Raw genomic sequence first — 20,758 nt, forward strand, 5'->3', positions numbered from 1 at the left:
CGAAGTGCTCGGTTTGCATTAGCGTATCTACGATTAGCTAGACCAAACACTGTGGTCGGGTTCCCATGGCTACATAACCATGGCATGGCCACGTGTATGCGTATGTGAGTGTTTATGCCAGTTTGTAAATTCGCACTGTGGTTTCCACAGCAACCTGGTGACTTTTTTCTCTCTCGGGTCAGGTCAAAGCAAAACTCTGAAATAAGGAAGTCACAAGTGAGAAATGTGGAATTAAGCAATGTGAGACAAGCATCTTTGCTTTCATGCTTTCGACCCACCATGTAATGTCATGTCTTTACATTTTTGTGTACTTATGTATAAATATAGCTGACACACACACAACAGAGGTGTAGTTTTTAATCATATGGATGCACTCACCATAAATGTGCTAGAAAACCACACCTGAAATTACTAATCGAGTTACTAAATGTAAATGTTTAATCCTTTTTTTCTGTTAAGTGTTACACAATTAACAGCAAGCTTAGATACTTAAAAAAAAAGCACAAAAAAAGAAAGTAAGAATTATTGACAGAACCCTATTGCAGAACAAATATCAACATGCTTATAATAGAGTTGTAGGTTGGGGTTTCATCCCCTGTAATACCATGATTTAGATTTAAAATTTTGTGCTGCTTTCTTATGACATTTAGCAGTAGGGAAACCGAGAGTTTGGATCAGAGTGAATGTTTTATATAAAGTTCACAAATCAAGATTAAATGCACAGAATTGAGAGTTATATTGATTTGATTGGTAGCCAAAATAAGGGAAAAAAATCTCTCTCTTAGTGTGAATTCGTGAAAAGTAGCATTGTAGTTAAGACTAACTAAACCTGAGATGTAAACCAAAGTAGGGCAAGACCAGGTTGAGATAAAAGACTAGACCAGTGGAAGTCTCGCACGACACAATGCGTTTATGATCAAATGTGGAACAAGCAAACCATAGGCGGTAATTAAAGTGATCTGAAACATCCACTTTCCATACACAATTAAATGAATCACAGAAAGCAAAGTTATCTTTATACATTTAGGTAAAATATTTGTACAGGATTAAAACAGAAATTTTCAGATCTATATAACACATACACAGCACAGGCATTATGAGAACGATTTAAACAATAATGGTTACACAAGGATTAGATTTGCATGGTATGATATGGCCAAACCAGGTCATACTATCACACAGGAGTTTACAAAAAAAAAAAAAAAAAAATACAAATAGCTATTTAAGTTAGTAAATTCCTCTAATTGCAAAAATTGTCAATTTGGCAGCATTATGAAACTAAGTGAAACACAGAAACACTCAATGTTTGAGTGATATCATAACATGTTTTTCCTTAATAGGTAAAATGTGGTTTTTTTTAAAGACAATATCTTAATATAAATATACTTATCATAAACGAACATGTAATGTAACCCAAATTATAGAATGATTTAGATGTTTATTTCCCTTTTTTTCTAACCCCCAGTGTGAGAAATAAAGATTTATAATTTCAAAGAAGCATAATCATGACACAAAATAAAAAGTGCGTACCACCAGACACCACAGCCCATTCAATAACTAAATCTGGACTGGAGGTGAATTACTTTATCTGCTGTTACACTTCTAGCTCTCTCACGTGAGTGTACCGTTCATAGGTCGAAGCTGATGTTCTCTAATGCTGACGTAATGTAGCTTTATACACATTAGCTACATAGCTTTGTGTCACCTGTCTCGTCATTGATCCCCACAAGCAAAAATGTAACTTAGGAATTTGTCCAATTTGTTATCCTTTAATCTCTCTCTTACAAGTTAACACCAGCTAGCTATGTCACTCAATCTGTGTTAGTTAAAATAAGCGGCTTCCACATCTAGCATCATGGTAAATAACTGAAACAAGCACTGTGTTACATATAGTACATATGTAAGTACCTAACATATAGTTAATACTGGCCAAATCTTTTTGAGTGAGGGCTAAAGAGATTTTTTAAACGTTTTACTACAGAGGCAGCTTGATCATGTTCTTTGCTAGAACATAACACCTTGTTTAGACTTCCTTTGTAAGTGATAATAAAAGTTGATGTAGCCCCAGCTGGCTCAGTAAGCAATGCATGGCAGAATGTAGACACTGCTGTGTGTTTTCTTTCACACAATTTTTTTTTTTTAAATGAACTCTTTGTGGTTTAGGTTGCCAAATTTGATTACAGAAGATTAAGCTTACAGTCAGCGTCTTCTACAAAATCTTGGAAATTAGAAATTTATCAAATTATTGGTTGCATTTGAGGCAGGAAGTTATACAGCTAATCGCAGTAACAATATCAATAAATAAATAAATCAGACAATACACAGGTGACTCAGTAATATCATGACAGCTTGAAATAAAATCAAACACAGAGTTCTCTGTCTGAGAGCGACACAAGACAGAGTAAAAATGTGGACAAGACCAAGACCTTCAAAAAGTGGTCTTAAGACCGATCTTGAGTATTTTACATTAACGCTTTCCTGAGACGTGCTAACATTCCTAAAAGCTTTACTCATGGGGACCTGCCTAATGTCCCCCCAAGCAGGGTATGTAGGAGTATGTGTGAATCTGTTTGCGTGGATAAAGTATATTTTTGTGATTTTTAAGCTTTCCGAGGTGTACTTTGTGCTCAGGCAAAAATTACAGTTGTTCGACTAACCTGCGATGTAAAACCTGAAACTCACATAGAAGCACATACAGACACAGACAAATTACAGAGCACGCAGAATGCCATTAACACGCACATAAACATCAACTGCATTTCACATGAATATTACAAAAAACTTGCAAGTTACTTGCAAATTTAAAAGCCTGTGTGAATAATTCTAGCAAGCCATGGTTATAGTTATGTGGCTGTGTCCCAAACTGCACACTATGATGGAAATAAGTAGGGAAATTATTTACATGAAATGATGCAGGTGCCGTTTTGATTCAGAAACCAGCAGACAATCTCTTTTCTATGGTGGCCGTGAAGTGCAAAACAAATTAACAAAACTGAAAACAAAATAAATAAAAAAACAAAATAACAAAAACAAAACAACAAAACCTAAAACAAAATAACAAATTAAAACCAAATTAACAAAATGGAGAACAAAATAACTAATTCAAAAACAAAATATCAAAACCTAAAATAAAATAACAAAACCCAAAACTAATTTGTAATTTTGTTTTGGGTTTTGTTATTTTGTTTTCGGATTTATTAATTTGGTTTTGATTTTCTTATTTTGTTTTCCGTTTTGTTAATTTGTATTGCACTTCTCGATACAAACCGGAAAAGGTAGGTATAGTTTGCGAATTCTTACCGCTGATTGGACGAGACATCTGTCACTCAAGATATACAGGAAGTAGGAACTTGTTACTCTATCTTTGTTTCTTGTGTGTTCTATTTCACTTTAAAATACGGTGGCCATGAAGTGCAAAAAAAAAAAAAAAAAAAAAAAATGACTTCAGGGCCACCGTAAAAACGCCATATTTGAAACTACACTAAGGACAGTATGTACATGTTTGCACATTTATACACACACGAATCCCCCGCTACAACAGTACTTCCTGTATATGTACAAATTAACAAAACTGAAAACAAAATAACAAAAACAAAAACAAAACAACAAAACCCAAAACAAAATAACAAATTAGTTTTGGGTTTTGTTATTTTGTTTTGGGTTTTGATATTTTGTTTTTGAATTAGTTATTTTGTTTTTCATTTTATTAATTGGATTTTGAATTTGTTATTTTTTTTCCGTTTTTGTTATTTTGTTTTCAGATTTTCTTCTACTTACGATTATTATTATTATTATTATTATTATTAAACACATTTATTCTGTTTAAAAGTCTCCTCATATGTGGGTATATTCTGGGTGTTTTTTGATTGTCCATATGCAATGTAACCTTTCGTCCATTCATCCTAGGATTCCCCCACCAATACACACACACACACACACACACACACACACATTCACACACACATACACAAGCTCTAGTTACAACCCTCAGTTGGTGTGTGTGTGTGTGTGTGTGTGTGTGTGTTAGACCCTCGGTGCAGGCTCTGTATGTGGCAGGCAAAAGTTTCAGTAGTCTAACACTAATGTTTTACTTCTTCATGGCTGTAACTAAACAGTTACCCTATCAATATAAATCACATCACATTAAATAGATACAACTTATTTTAACTTAATTGAACTTATATTTAAATAATGTAAACTATTTACATATCTAGCATGGCCTAGTTACTAATGCATCTATTTCTGTGAACGGCTTGTGAATGCTGTCACGTGATTTGTGAATGCTGGTGTGTAAGCAATTGAAACGGCTAGGCCAAGTTTAGATGCATAACAGAACTCTTTTTACACACTAACTGCTCAGGACCAACACTTTAACTGATCTCAGATCATACTGGACGTGTGCTCATATTTATGATATGCTTATTAGAAAAACTGTAGAGGATGGTGTGTTCATTCAGCCCAACACCTGTTAGGAGGAGCTAACCCTACCAAGCAATGCTTATCATGCGACATTTTAACTGAGATGTACCTAATTCAATGCAAATGAGACACAATGCAGAAATCTGATCAATTTAAGCAACTGGCCTGTATGATCTTTATCTAACCACACCTATGGCACATGTGTTTCAACTTTTTTTCAGTTCCTTACTCACAGCTTTAGTTCATCAATTAGTTCCCATTTACTGTGTGACTCACATTACAACGTTAAAGAAAAAAGAACAACTTATCACCATGGTTTAATCTTACACTGTCCCCTGCAATCTGTTAAATGTGTATCGGGACATTATAAAGAAAATTTAATAATTACTACAGAAAAATTACCTGTTAATAGAGATGGCTTGCTTTAGCAATGAAGCTAGCACGAAGCCTAGCATTTAGCGTACATGTCGGCAATTAATAAAGGATCATTTATTTTGCTTGTTATTTTTAATTAAATAAGTGTTTACATTTATTATGTTTAATTTCTTTAATTGGTCACTACATGCTTACAAGAATCAAACTACCAGCTTGTGTGAATTCTGGATAAGACCATATCAGTGTAGTGCTAGTTCTGTATTACAAATGATTAAATTGGCAATAACATAGATAGCATAATTCAAAAAAAAATTTACCCATAAAATCCCTAAATTTGAACCAAACTAATGTTTGCATTTATTACATAATGACCTAATGTTTGCACTTTTGCACATTTACACTGATGTAAATGTGATGCATCATATAAAGTCAGGTATTAAAAGAAGAGGCCAGATATTTTTATGCCTGTCTTAAATCACAACGGAGGTACGTACAGCATGAAGACATTACAATAGGTCTTGGTCATTATAAATTTTCCTGCTCTGCACAACTACCATAAAGTTTGTCACCCGTAACACAAGCACAACAGACAAATTCCACATTCCTCAGTTCTGTACGTAAATGTATTTTAATGTGTATCAAACTGGAACTAACCATATGGCTATTTCCGGGGAGATAAAAGCATAAAATTTGTACTAATCTGAAAATATGCATAACTCAAATCACCCAAGGTGAATTAATGGTTACATTTACAAGGCAGAATTGTAGGAAACTGTTGTGATGATGCAGGAAAGAGGGTTAGGGTGGATTAGGGCTAGGGAATGTGATTTAATTTTCATTTCATGCAAAACAATTCCAGCCGAACATAAATCAATAAAAATGAAACAGACTTTTTTGAAAAAAAAATTGGTGCTTTAAATTATTTATTTAGATGAACAAATGTCTTCTTTTACACTGTAAGGTATTAATCTCTGAAAAAGTCACAGTACGTATGTACATGTTTTAAATATCCAATACAAGCAAACGTAGATTGTTAATTACTTAAGAAATCAATTAAATGATTACTTGATTGATTGTTTCATGAATTACTTTGTTAAAAATAAAGTTAATGCAAACAAGTTCAATGTTAATTTTGTTGAATGATGAATGTTTTTACATCTTTAGAACTCTAACTCTACACAAGTCACCAATTGTCATTTACTGTTGTGTTATAATCTGCTTTCTATGATCACACTTACCTTCAGCTGCTGTTCTTTAAAAAGCGTTTCTGCTTTTCCATAATCCATGCCTGGTGAACATTAAACCCTTATAGACTCTCTATATTTTGCTTTTGTTGTTGTTTGGTTTTTACAGTGTACAGATTGTACAGTTGTAGATATGGTTACACAAGACACACACCGACAGCTGAGATCTGTCCCTCTTGGTGAAACTCTCCACTCACTTGGCAGTCTGTGTGTGTATGGGTATGGGTGTGTGTGTGAGAGCAAGCTTTTCCCATTCCCATTTTCAGATCTAATTCTCACTTAAGGTTCTCTTCCACGCATCCACACCCACACTCGCACCCACACACACACGCAGACGCACACATACACACATACATATACACCTTATGAAAGGTTATCTTCAGTTTCATAAAGTCCTGTTTTATTGTCCCATTTCCTGATTTTGAACACCACAAAACAATGCAGTTTCATGGCTCAACATTCAACACAGTCACATACCTACTAAAAAAGAGAACTTTACCATCCTCTGCATGAATTTGCTGCATTTCCAATTTACTGAGACTACCACACACGTCAAACTAAAACAACGGTTAAAGCATGCCTAAATGCTAAATGTCAAAAAGCTGGCGAGATGTCAAAAAGAGGCGAGCAAAGATTTTTAATAAATTGGGACTTGGACTTGGAAAACGAACAAGTCTTGGTTTACGAGTACCAAGTATAATGTATCACTCATGTGCTTCTTGTTTTGACGCGAAGGGTCACGTGATCACAACTGAGCCAACGTTTTTTCTCTCTCTTGCGCTGCGGAATTGTGGGTAATTGTCTCCCCCGGCTGGGTCTTAGTGCGTGTCTCTTACTGGTATAATCAACATCCGTGCATGAGGTACTGTTTACTATAACACTGTGACCACGTGTGTGCACATAAAATATATTTTATTTTGTGTCTGTATGCGTGTGCGTGTAAAGCAAAAGCAAGTCTCATTAGAGAGGTTAAAAATCCATTTTTTTCACTCTCTGTATCAGCCTGCTCTTTGTGTCTGTGTGCATGCGCATTATTGGTCACTGTGCCACACACACACACACACACACACACAGATCCCTCCTACATTCGCTTTAACAGACACACACACACTCTTTCTCTCTGCTCTACACAGAAACACTGCTCTGTCACGATTTTTTTCAAAGGTAAAGTGCAGGTTAATTTGTTTTATTTTTACTTTACAGCAGTGATTCTGTTAGTGTCACTCATTAGAGTGTCATTAGACAGATTTCTTGTTTATTTTTTCGATAAAACAGTGTTTCCGTTGTGTGCCCATGTGTGTAAAGAGTGGTGGAAGGGTAACTGTGTAAGACGAAAAGCAGGAGAGAGAAAGGGGCTCCTTACTTTAGCTTCACATACAGAGCGCCTGCACGTGCAAATGAAATTACTTATCTGTCGAGATTTATTTTTCCTTTTTTTTAAAAAAAGGTAAAGTGCAGGTTAATTGGTTTTATTTTAACTTTATATTTTGTGTTTGTTATTTTTTTTTTGGGGCTGTGGAACGAATAATTTGAGTTTCAATTGCTTATGGGAAAATGTGATTTGGTTTACAAGCGTTTTGAAATACGAGCCCGCTTCCTGAACAAATTATGCTTGTAATCTAAGGTTCCACTGTATGTTTATGTGGCTGTATGTAAATGAAGCTGTCCACAAGTATTCCCAGATGAAAGTATAAAAGTATGCCCATTGAGGTTGGAATAAAACAAAACTACTTTTGCACAGTGTAACTAAAAGTATTTAATCACCTGACCATGACACCTACATGTGCTTGCTGAATGTTCTATTCCAGAACAACCCCTTTAATATAGAAATAGTCCTCGTTTCCTGTGATAATATTACCTCAGATCTTGAGAAAAGATGTTGTTACCCAGCTGAGGGGATTTTTGCTGCATTAAGTGCATTAGTGTAGTCAGCATTGGTGTTAGCTGGGGAGGCTTCGTATTCACCAGCATTCCAGTTCATCCCAAAGATGCTCAGTGATGTTGGATTAAGATTAAGGCTCTGTACAAGACACTGGATTCCTTCTACTTTAATTTTAACAGTCCATGTCTTCATGTAGTTCCACTATGAGAGAATTGTATTGCTACAGCATAGAATGACATTGCAGACAATCACATTTTGTAAAAGAAAAAGTTTGGGGAAAGCACACATATGGGGGCCATGGTCCAAGTGCTCACATACGGCATTGGGTAAACCTGTTCAATTGCTCATTAACGCAAATACCTAATCAGCCAATTACATAATAGCAACTCATTGCATTTAGGCCAAGATGATCTCCTCAAGTCAAACTGTGCATCAGACAAAAAGCCTTGTTGATGCCTGAGGTCAAAGGAGAATGTCCAGGCTGGAAAGGCAACAGTTACTGAAAAAACATCTTGTTACAACCAAGGTATGCCAAAGAGCATCAAACCTTGACACAGATTGGCTACAGGTGCAGAAGACTACACTGGGTGTCACTTCTGTCTGCTAAGAGAGGGAAACTTATTGTATTATAACATACTGTAAGATACAAAACTGCTAATCTGAATACTGCCTTTACCCTTGAATTAAGTTAAGTTAAACAATGCTGATATAAGGTAACAATAACACCAAATGCAGCCTGAATAGGTTTTCTATACTGTTACAATACACTAGATTTGTTGAGAGGTTCAATTTAAAAGCAAGGAAATGAGCACACGCTAGCTAGCAATATATTGCAATAGGAAACTGGATCCTGTTTACAGAGTTTGTTTTAAAGATGTGCTTTGTTTACCATTTATCCCTATGTTGTCATCCATCATTTATCATTTATACCAAAAAAACTCGCCTCTGGGATTTTTCACATATACTCGCACCAGGATGTTTCCTCTTCAGCTGTCTGATCAGGCAACTGGTGTTGTGCTAGGCTAATCGTATTTGCATAGACTACACTGAACCTTACTGTTTCCACAAACCTCTGACATTTTCCTGTGGTTAAACCACCGTCTTGATTTGGCTGCATGTTATCTAGTGGATGCAGCTACTATAGAAAAAATTATTTATTCGTTAAATTCCACTTTTAGAAGATATTTGTTGTTTTATGATGCCATCTGAATGGAAGCTTTTACGCAACTGTAATTGTGATTGCATGCAACTGTTGCACATGTAGGCAACTTCCTCTGCATTGAAACACGGCATGATTTGGAATGAAAAAAATAATGAAGTGTAATAAAACTATGTTTGTTCTACATTGGCTACAACACTGGACTGAACAATCCCGGTCTTTATTTTAGCTGTCGCCATGCATTCATACAGAGTTTGACAGTAGGTGGAAGGGCAGTAGGTTTTCTCCCATCAGGCTTTGCAAGTCAGCAGGGAAACAAAAAACAACATCACTAACAATTGGCTTGATTGAGCAGACTGAACTTGACCCTGTAAATGATCCCGTTTAGATTTACATAATCTGACCTGATAAAATGAATGTTGCTACTTTCAAGGCCATGTTTTCTGTCTAATCTCACTAGCTGCATTTACATGGAGCCTAATATTCCACATCATCCATGTGAAGGTAGCATTCAGTGACGTGCAAATGTGGCTACTACAGCAATCTAATGTCAGTACAAAATAACCTGTCCAGTTGGGGTCGGTTTGTGTATAACAAATGCCAAAATTTACATACAAATTTCTTCTAAACAACAGAAATAAAAATATTGTAACAATCAGCTATGAAATGACTTATGAAATATTGTTTATCTCCTTCTGTGGAATTGGAACAGACATGTAGCCTTCATTCCCCACATGCATCACTGAGCCTTTGACACTCATGGCCCTGTCACCAGGTCACAATGGTTATGTATACATTTTTCACTTTATTAGCATCTCAATATGAACGTAATTATTTGCCTCAAGCATAAAAAAGATCGTCAAAATAATTATACCTCATAGAAGGATCATACAATGATACATGGACAATGCAGATGGGAAAAAATGTCATGTATGCACATGATGACATTTGGTCACAAGAGGTTAACGCAGGACTGGTGGATGGTGTCATTAGGAAGTATCTTTTAGACAGCATGTAATTAGTTTTGACAGTTGTTTTGACTGAACAAGAGGAGCACCATAGTAGGTTAGTACTATTACTGCATTCATGAGTGATACTGGTAAAATCAGACAAACCTATTATTTTGTGCCTCAAAACAAACAAACACTCTCATACAGTACTGTGCAAAAGTCTTCAGCCACCTTTTATTTTTCCAGGTAATGTTCTCCAAATGATAAAGAATAAATTAATGAAATGGGAACAAATGGTGACAGGCTTAAAAATACAATCGCTTGTTTGTATAATTTAGTATCACCAGTAGACTAATTTCCAGCCTGATCATCTGTCATCATCTGCACAAGTTAGATGTTTTTTACGCTTAAATGATTCATAGGTCACTTTGTGGCTCAACAAACAAAAACATTCTTCTGAAACTGATCAGGTACAGGGACTGGACAGAAAATGAGAGCCAAAACATGCCAAAAATGAAAGCCAAAAAAGGCATTTAGGAAGCTTTGAAAATGATTCCTCAAAACAACATTCAAAAAGAAAATCTGGTTCTTCGGAAGCAAAATATGAAGAAATATTGGGCGGCTGAAGACTGTATATGCACAGTACTATATATTATAATCAAACCGCACCAGTACAAAGCTAAAAGTAGCAATTATCAAGCCGTAACGCTATACACCGGCAATGTTTTTCTAATCTTCAACAGTTTCCACTGTAGCCTTCGGTGTGTGTTAGTAGCGGAAACTGATAAGTGGTCTTCCGCTTTCCTAGACCACCTGCTTTAAGGTTAAGCATGTTGTGCTTCCTTAAAATCTTTTCTGCTTATCTTGATTATAAAGAGTACTTATCATAGACATCATAGCATCTGGCCATTTAACTCTGACCTCTCTCATTAACAAAAGCTGCTACTCACTGGATGCATCTGATTTTTTTTTGCACTATTCTGCATAAAAATCTCAGCAGTTTCTGAGATACTCAAACCAGCCCATCTGACACCAACAACCACGCCACAGTCAAAGTTGCTAAAATCACAATGTTGCCCATTCTGATGTTTGATCTAAACATTAACTGAAGCTCTTTAGCAGCAGGTGTACAAGTGTTCCTAATAAAGTGGATAAAGATTGCATTGTGCAGAGGCAAACCTTTTGGGATTTGCTTTAATTCTATTAAAGTCTTAAATAAAAATTTGTAATGTATGGAAAGATTTATTGAAATGAAGCAATTAGGCACCAATAGTGCCTTTCTCATGCAAAGGAGATAAAGTAAACGAATATACAACCAAAAAAACATTCAGGTTTATTCAGAGTTCTTTAAATGAAGGAGAAACAATTTTCAGGGTGACACAGAAGCACCAAAGGTGGTTCGACCCGGATATGATGACATATCCTGTCACAGCACTTCCTTCCTGTAACTCAGCATTACTCAGAGGGAGAGAGAGAGAGAGAGAGAGAGAGAGAGAGAGAGAGAGAGAGAGAGAGAGAGCAAAGGGGAGAATTTTGTGTAAACTCCTCAAATAAGACTCACAAGATTAATTTTAAAATACACATGAAGGCTCAACGGTAATCTCCCTTAACAAAGGCCAAACTTTCCTCTGGTGCCTTCCAAAGCAGAAAAATGACATAAGCACTGAATCATGAGGGGGGGCCCAGAGTTCACCTTCCAAGCTGATCTCACATTCATAAACCTCATAGTTTGGTTAAAAAAAATTATAACTTTCCTACACCGTAACCTGAATGGTTTCATTTGCAATATTTGTGTCAAAAGAGTCTGAGTCTGAGTCACATGTGCAGAAAAACGATGCCAACTGAGATGCCTGCATTTACCCAATTATTAAGGGGGACATACGTGTATCCTTCACTGTCCTACATATCCAATAATCCTGTGTGTCACGGCACAGAAAACTCTAGAGAGAGAGGATTAAGTATCTTTAACATACGATTTATTTTTTAGCAAAGAAATAGTTAGTGGAGTCAAAGAATATTTGCTCAATTTTCTCCGCCAGACTGAAAGGTTAGCTTGGTAACTTCATAGCTGTCCAGATGCAGCCATATAAAACAGCTGACTTGTGAGACAAGAAGCATCAGCGTATCACGGACTACAATAAGACAGGCCACTGACCACCAGAGCTGAGTCAGGGGTAGACTGCTGATTAGCCTGGTTTGTCTCAACCAGTTATAGATCTTACAGCTTTTATAATATTAAAAACGAATAATATATTTAAAAAGACTTTGTTTTGTTTTTTATATTTAAAATGCCATGTCTCATCCGAAGTGATAATCTTTTTTTCCCCTGCCAGTCTTCTGCTCCAGTCCATTAGGGGATGGTATTGCACCAAACACCCAACCTCGAAAGAAGATGTGATACTTTCACAAATTTGAGTATCTGTTTTAAGTTAACAGTTTCTATCAATGTTCAACCTCTATTTACCACCAGATTATTTCATATTTCCTAAATGTGTGGTTTTTTTTATGTTTTATTTGAATGTTTTCTCAACCATGAGAAAAGGGTAGGGCAATTAATGTAACATTCAAAGCAATATAAATATTTAATATTGGCTACTTTCACATGTTTACTTTAAATTCATGCTGTGTGTCAAGCCTGGCCCATCTCCATATCCTCCCATTCTCTTTAGGACAAATTGCTTCCTTTGATGAATAGCAGGCATGTTTGTATGGTAACAGATGGCACTGACAGAGTGTTGGCAGAGCTGGAAAAATATCATGTAAATATCATGTAAATTTAATGATCTCCTGACACCATATAATAAGAACTCAAAATGGCTCTTGGGCCTGTAGTTAAAAATGACAATTGGCTAATGTTTACAATTGATAAAAGCACCATACAAATAAGATTGAATTGAATTGAATTGAATTTACAAATTAATTTTTAGTACCCGGTCACAACCATGGTGGATCTGGAGCCAATGATGGGAACACTTGATGTGAGGCAGAAACACACCCCTGGATGAGATGCTGGTCCGTCAAAGAGCACTCACTATCAGATAACCCCTAAACTACATGCCAGAAAGTAGCCTCAGTTCTCAGACACCATCAACATAAAAAGTTTTTCTCAGTATGCCGGAGCCATGATTAAACAGCCTGCTTTATGTATGAAACAATGGACTTCCAGGAACTCAAAAGCTCAAACATGTGGAAATAACGCAAGGTCAGGATTGTACCGGGGATGGTGCAATAACTCCTAGCTAAGTTCCTGTAATGTGCAAGTGGTGCTCATAAATGATTGCGTGTACTAGATGGGTCTCTTATCCAAGTTATCTATAAATTTCAAATAATCAGGCATTCCATTTGCTAAATGGTTACAGGAACAACTGCAGTGGGCTCCAAGCCACCTCAGCCAGGATCGTCATTCACAGATGTAAGGCCTGCTGTAAACCGTTTTCAACATTCAAAGGTTTTACTGAGCCTAAGAGTCTCATCACTGTACCTCGCTTGAAATCCTCTATATAAGGCAATCGGTTTCACAACTTTATTCGCAAAACATTTCCCGGTTTGACTTGAACATCTCTCGTTGATGACTGACCAGGTAACCTTACTATGAGCTGTAGATGATGTTGCTCCAAAAGACAAACGATTCAATCCTACAACATATACAATTACAATTATTTGCTCTGTCTAAAACATTCATGTTTAATAAACCTTATAATTGAGTGACTCAGGTGACGCCAAGCTACTGCCTGGATTGCGAATTTCAGTGAGTCGATTCCCGCAGCTGGTTCAGAGTGTAGCAAAGTTGTTTTGAATCTGATTCAAATTAAAATCAGGAAATTCGAGTCAGGTAATCAATTCAAACAGGCAGTGGACTGTAGCTAATAAACCAGAAACCAGCAGGCAACTGATTTTTCAAATGATTCAACAGGAAGTCAAATGTCACTGTGAGTCAGGGTGTGATGGTGCGTGTCATTTAACTGTTTGGGCTCTGGGTCTTAATTGACAACGCAAAAACGCAATACAGCAGCGCAGCAGGAAGTGGTAGGTTTTATGTGTGAGTGTGATTCACGGCCGCTGCTGCTGCGAGTTGGCTGGGCAACCTGGGGAAATTGAGGAAAGTTTAACTTTAAGCAAAGAAGACACAAAGCAATAGCCAATAGCCAAAGCAATAGCCAATGCCTGTAAAGGGATTTCGAAAACTTGATTGTCCACCTTTGTTTGCATTTGTGCATATGTGACGCTGTGAGAATTAAAACGGATGCAGTGGTACTCTGTGATGGAGTATAAAATTTAACTGTGAACATTGCCAAACCAGTTATCCTTCCGATAACAGAATTTTACTCTTTGGGCAAATATTTGTTTGTTGGACTGAACAGAAAGTAAAACGGGTGCTGATAAATGGATGTACCACAAAAACATCCCCACAGAAAAAAGATCTTGCGTATAAAGATGGTCATTGTACTGTTTAGGCACGAGGGAAAGCACTGCAACCAACAGTAAACTTGAGACAGGGGAGTTAACTAGAGACCAGGGTTAGACACAGACTTGGATTTAGGTTAGATCTAGAGTTAAGATATTTAAATTAGATTTAATACCAGTGCAAACAGTAAAGTGTGTGTGCGTGTGTATGTGTGTGGGAGTGCATGTTGGGTGCGTGCCAGTGGACATGCACAACTTGGCAGCCTGCAGCTTATGTGCATGACGCATGACCATGGCTTTCTCTGAATGTGTGTGTGTGTGTGTGTATTCAGAGCTCATTTAGCAGAGCCAAAGAATGTCTTACATGTGGTTATAAGTTCAAGGACAAATGGCTCTAATAACACTTCAAACCAATCAGACTAATAAATACTAACAAAGAAAATGAAGCTAAAAATAATCCTATCGTACTGTACAGTTCTCACAAAAATGCGAGGCATACCTCAATAATAAGGTTACATAACATACTGCAATATTTAAGACCATTAAGACACGCCGTCTTTTTTTTTCGGGTGGAGACTCCCAAAGCTGTGTTTGTACTCCTAGCGTAAAGACAGCTGTTTCCTAATGTTTCTTATTTTAGCCAAACTCAAAAGAAGCATTGCAAGTGTTGTTCTTATGAAGACAATCCCATAATTGTGTTTACTAGATCTGTGAAACTTTAGGAAACATGGCAGAAGTGAGTCATATCATACTCCAAAATAATTACCAGGAATCGATTCACACTGTATCACGTGTTTATTAAAGAGTTTGATCCTACAGTACTTATCAGAGGAATTGGGTGAGAAGTTGGTTTCTTTGGCAAGGGGGTGAACTTGTAATGCTGTGTTCATACCATGCATTGTATATAGTATTGCTCTTTATACCCTGCTAGCATTGCACCTACTCTAGCTAGTGCCTAGCGGTTAAATGTGATTAAATCAGACAGTGCGTCAGGTCTGGCTTACAATAAGAGGCTCCAGTGCTTCAGTATCTGTCTCTGATTAGATCATATGTCATCTGTACAGTCTCTATAGACATGCTGAAGAGTCTCAGAGTATACATCGATCAGTGCACAATGGAGTACTGGCAGTCGATAACAGGCCTGGATGTAATAGCCGGGTGGGATCCTGACACACAATAGTTATCCTGATTAATTAAATTATACAACAGTAAGTTGCGACCAAGAATTCTGATTGGATGGGGGCCATTTCACAAGTGACGATATAGAGCATGAATCACTGGGACGTTTAACTAAGTGTACCACGGATGTTCTAACAATGGTTAATGACTGTCGGTCACCAGCATGGGTGAAAGTAGGTCAGTACGGTCAGCAATACTGAAAAAAGGGGAAAGCAGCTCCCTGCTAAAAGGCACATTTAAAACCAGTCATGGAACACTCTCAGCAAAAAGCACATCTGATAACGTTGTCATCTTAAACAACCCTTATTAAATGCTCCTAAGTCATTCAGAATTAACAGCTTATGGGATTTAATCGTGAAACCTGAAAGTTAACAGAGATAATATTCTAAAGAAGAATAAGTGAAAATATAAAATTAATCTAGTAAGTTTCTCTGGACTGCCTGCCACCTCCATCATTTATTCATAACCGTTTGGCTACATAGTACCAGTAAGAATTTAAAACTATCTAGCTAATAGAACAATGTTCATTATGTTTTTAGGGCTCTGGCATGTCAGGGACTCAATGTAGAACCCAAGGGTTAAATAAACAAACAAATCATAATCTGTTGATAATTAATGGTGTTTGTCGAGCTAATAACCAATCATTTATTCATCCTCATATAAGCGTTTTATCTTGACCAGGGTCAGATCAACTATACAGTCGTCTGACTTTGCTAACTTAAAACAGTGTTACAGACTCCAATATGATTGTAAGTTTAACAATTACAGACATATTACGTACATGAAAGAAGTGTTATTAAACCAATTTCTCAGTTTTAGGGTAACCTTTGAGCTTACCATCTTTTAAAATGTTGTCTGGTGAAGACAATGATCTTTGCAAAGACACAAGAAACATGCGACGTTCGTTTTACGAATAAAACACCGTGAATAACATACAAACTGTTTTGCTCCTTAAATGCGCCTACTTAAATCCATTAATGGTGCCTACTTAGGCGGTCTTCTTCTAGATGTGTTCCATCAGTCAAATGTGTTGTGCATAAAACCCGGTCGAACAGAGAGGACAGAACAGAACAGCATGCAGAACTTTCTTCGAAGAAGGTAAAGAAAGAAATTGGAAAAGCAAGAAATAAATATGCAGCGGTTTCTATAAAGCGTCTCAACTGATGAGCGGGTTGACAAGCATGTCAATGAATTTAGCATGCTTGTGGTTAACACTCATGCACAAGGACACGCAGAACACTTGCCGCAATTATACTTGCTTCCAAGAGCACAAGATTATTTAATCGTAAGATGTAATATGCTCTATGTTTCATAATTTTAAAAATGCACATACCTGTGACATTTTCTATAGATTAAAAAATATACTCTACTAATAATGCTACTAAGTGTGGAAAATGAATGGTGCACTATAAAGTTTATATCCTGGGAACACGTCTGTCTTGACAACCTTAAACTGGCATAAGTGATCTGATATTTTAAGGGAACTAGACTTTGGATGTCTTTAACTTCTGCATTTTATTTCTTTAAGTGCACCTTTAACAGCCCGTCACAGGCTGTGGTGCAAAGATGCAGCAGTTTTTCATATTTTCGTAGAATAAATATGAGCTGATTGCATTTATCACTTCTATGTGCTTTTGCCCATGTTAAAGATGAAGCAGTTATCCAATAGGATATGGTTAAAGATTGTAGTGTATAAACCTGTTTCAGGGGGTTTGCATTTATTCGTTTTTCATATGCAGTCAACAAATAGGCCAGTGCAAGTATCGTAGTACAGTGTACTATGTACAGATTTTATATCAGAGTGTAGAGGCAGGGTGTACTCATGCCAAAAAAGTGATGTAACATTCATTGGTTAAATTTATACTTGGCAGCTATGAACAGAAATATTCCTTTTCACAAGTTTAACCTCCTCATATCACAACTCTAATGCCGTGCCTTGTGATACACTTTCACAATTTCTGTCTATTAGCACTTGCTAACTATTAAACTTGATCATTATCTTGAAACAGGAAGAGGTTAAGCAAAAGAGTAATAACTGTAGAACAGTCCCAATATGAGGCTGTTACAAGGATAAACACATTGTGGTTGGGAGAAAAGGTGTTCACACAAGGACAGTCGACTCAATGAAATTGAACAGAGCACAATTTTGCAGCTCATCATTTCAAACGCGTAGAGCTCCACTACCCACTCTACTCTACCCACTATCTGTTCATCTACAACAGCATTCTGTCATGCTGCGTGCTATCAGCCGTTAGCTGAGGAAAGAACTAACCCTGCGCGAGCTGACTTCTGCTGAGTCTGGATGATGAGGATGGTAACACGCATGTGCACTGCGCTGCGCTCAGCTCGCTTCCCAGAACACATTTTATTACTGTGTTACAGCTCCTCTGTTAATGATGCAATAACCGCTCACAAACAACATCATCACTTTAATCGTGTACACTCGCGGGATACTGCAGCACCCCAGCGAAGGAAAGTCACCCTCGTCATCATCATCATCATCCTCATCATCTGACAATTCCGGCAGAGCTGCACTCGGTACCAGATCACGCGCAAGCGAGATCCCAAATCAGGCCTTGCCCGAAGCCGATCGCTTTCTAAAACACACGGCAGCAGCTCGGCCCTCCGGAACAGCACGAACGAGCCGAGAATCGCGCGTGTGTGTCGTAGATCCTTCCGATCCGCAGCACCGCTACAGCGCGAGCGAGCAACGATGCTCGTCAAACTGCTACCGCTATCTTTCAGTCACTGTGCGATGTTTTAAATCAACAAGCCGACTTACCCATAATTCAGTGCCCCAGCTCATGGTTTCAGTAATCCGTGGTTCTGACACCGAGCGCTTTCAGCTTCTGGAGCACGCGAGCGAGGAAACGGGTTCTGTATGCGTTCTAGAGCGCGCGCGCTGCTGTGTGGGTGGGTACTCTCTGTCTCTCTCTCTCTCTCTCTCTCACAAACTCACACACTCTCTCTATCTCACTCACACACACACTCGCTCTCTCATGCTTTTAGCGCCCCTCCCCCGCCTCTCGCTCTCTTCTGCTCTCCGCGCGCGCGCGCGCGTGTGTGTGTGTGTAAAAGCACTAACTTCATCTTCCTCCCTCAGAAAGGACTGAGACACAGGGCTGAATCCCTCATGGCCCCTCGCTCTCTATATATGTGCACTGCTTAATAGAGGATGACCGTGCACTATGTAGGCCACAGTACAGAATGGAGCAGAGATTTGCTTTCATTAGGGCCCAAGCACTCTGACATCATAATGTGCGAAGTGGCCTCTTGTTTAACTTGCTTTTATTTTTCCCTGAAAAATCTCTTATCTAAGATGAATCTAAGCACGTTCCTAAAGTTTACATGTATAGCCATTCATGCAACAAATAATCTACATTTGTACCAGGCGTTAATGGCGTATTTACCTGCCAATATCTCAGCACACACTTTTTGCTGACTTGATACATAAAGTATGTGCAATAGACACCATATTGTCACACCCATGCCTTCCTCCAAACCTTTTCCATAAATGTGCAAGCACACAATTGTGCAAGCACACAGCATTACAATTTCAGTCATGGCTTGCTAAGGTTAAAGAGGAAGAGCTCAAGTGTCCGGCACACTGAACATATTTGGGATGTACTGCAACCCAGACTGCACCCCAGACCTCCTCACTGTCTGATCTTACTAAGGCTCCTGTGCCTCAATGAGCAAAAATCCCTACAGCCATTTTCCAAAGTCTAGAGATAATCACTCCCAGAAAAGGGAAGGTTATTAGAAACTTAGGGACTTTTTCATTTGCTACTGTCGCCGTAGTCCTAAACTTGCTCATCAGGGACAGTCTTATCATTTTGATTCATACACATCTCATACAAACTTAAATAATTCTTTTGATTGTGTGAAGCTGCTTAGCGCCAATGTCAATTGTTAAAAGCGCTATACAAATAAATTTGAATTTAATTATTATAGAAGGGGAGGAAATTTCGCCCATATCGTGTGGCTAGAGGAATAGCTATGACACACAACCGGCCACAAACAGGCGTCAGGTTAAACAGAATTTCTATTTTATACATATAAATATTTAAAACTTCTTTCAAATGTCTTGTAGCCTTTATTATTTCAAATTTACCAAAAGATATTCAACAGAATAAATACACCCAAGAGCCACTTGTGATGTTAACTCATCACCCATCACTGAAGTCGATTATAGACAGAATTATAATTTAATTGATAGACTATGCAACTAGTCAGTCACATTAAATGGGTTTAATCCAAACTTTAATCAGCCTTTAAATGTGTTCAGTCAGTGTAAAGTTCAGGAAGAGGAAAAAGCTATAGAGCCCCAAACAAATAGCCACACTTCATTAAAGAGCTGTAAATTTTAATAGTGGGATTATATAATCTGAGTTCAGGGAACATGTTGACTTAACAGTTTAAGAGAAAATGTGCAAAAAAAAAAACCTACAGTCTACAGGGCATGCAGACTATGCAATAAATGTTGAAATAGAAGGACACAAGCCCGATTTGAAGGTGACAGCTGCACGGATCACTGGTGTGTATATACATCACAGTATGGTGATGAAACTCTTAGCTGCAATAATAATAATTGTGCAAACATTTTAAAGAAGGCCATACATCCATGAATGATGAGCCCATGAATGTTCGTTTAGTAAGTGGAATGCCTGATCCTTGGAAATCAATAGACAACTTGGTACCAACTTGACGAAGAGTCGCATCCGTCGGTGGGAGACACACAATCACTTATGAACACTTTGCAGGAACCCAGCTGGGAGTCATTGCCACATCCACCCTACGGTCCTGACCACAATCCAAGCCATTTCCACATGTGGTCATTAAAGAAGTTCCTGGGAGGCCAGTGTTTCAGTTTTTAAGTAGATTATGGCTGCAGTATACTATCCAAGCACTAGTGAAACACTGGGAAAATGTTTTAATGTAGTTTGATGTGAACATGCTTTATACTGTATATGTGCACAATAATTCCTACTCTGGAGTGCTGATCACAACTGTACATGTACCAGTTAAATTTAAACCGTTTGGTAATATATATTTTTTTAGTCTCTAATAACCATTTTGTTAACATACAAAAATAAGGTATTAGTTTTCTATTTATCCCAGTGGTAAGAAAATTGAAATGCAGTAA

General features: G+C 37.6%; 1 protein-coding gene across 15 annotated transcripts in view; it reads right to left on the reverse strand.

Moving 5' to 3' along the window:
• The window catches only part of LOC128508094 (formin-binding protein 1), a 92,679-nt gene extending 74,119 nt beyond the window's left edge, over positions 1-18,560 (reverse strand). For 4 of the 15 annotated variants that reach the window (XM_053479336.1, XM_053479343.1, XM_053479341.1 and 1 more), the window contains exon 1: positions 6,033-6,266. In XM_053479336.1, coding sequence (XP_053335311.1) covers positions 6,033-6,080 — 48 coding nt within the window. In that variant the 5' untranslated portion in view covers positions 6,081-6,266. Of the gene's footprint in view, positions 1-6,032; positions 6,270-18,394 lie in introns of those variants that run through there. The other 11 variants (XM_053479344.1, XM_053479342.1, XM_053479340.1 and 8 more) reach the window with 7 other exon arrangements.
• Between the last annotated feature and the right edge of the window lie 2,198 nt (positions 18,561-20,758).

This window comes from Clarias gariepinus, chromosome 19 (genome assembly GCF_024256425.1).
Source record: "Clarias gariepinus isolate MV-2021 ecotype Netherlands chromosome 19, CGAR_prim_01v2, whole genome shotgun sequence".
Taxonomy (NCBI): Eukaryota; Metazoa; Chordata; class Actinopteri; order Siluriformes; family Clariidae; genus Clarias; species Clarias gariepinus.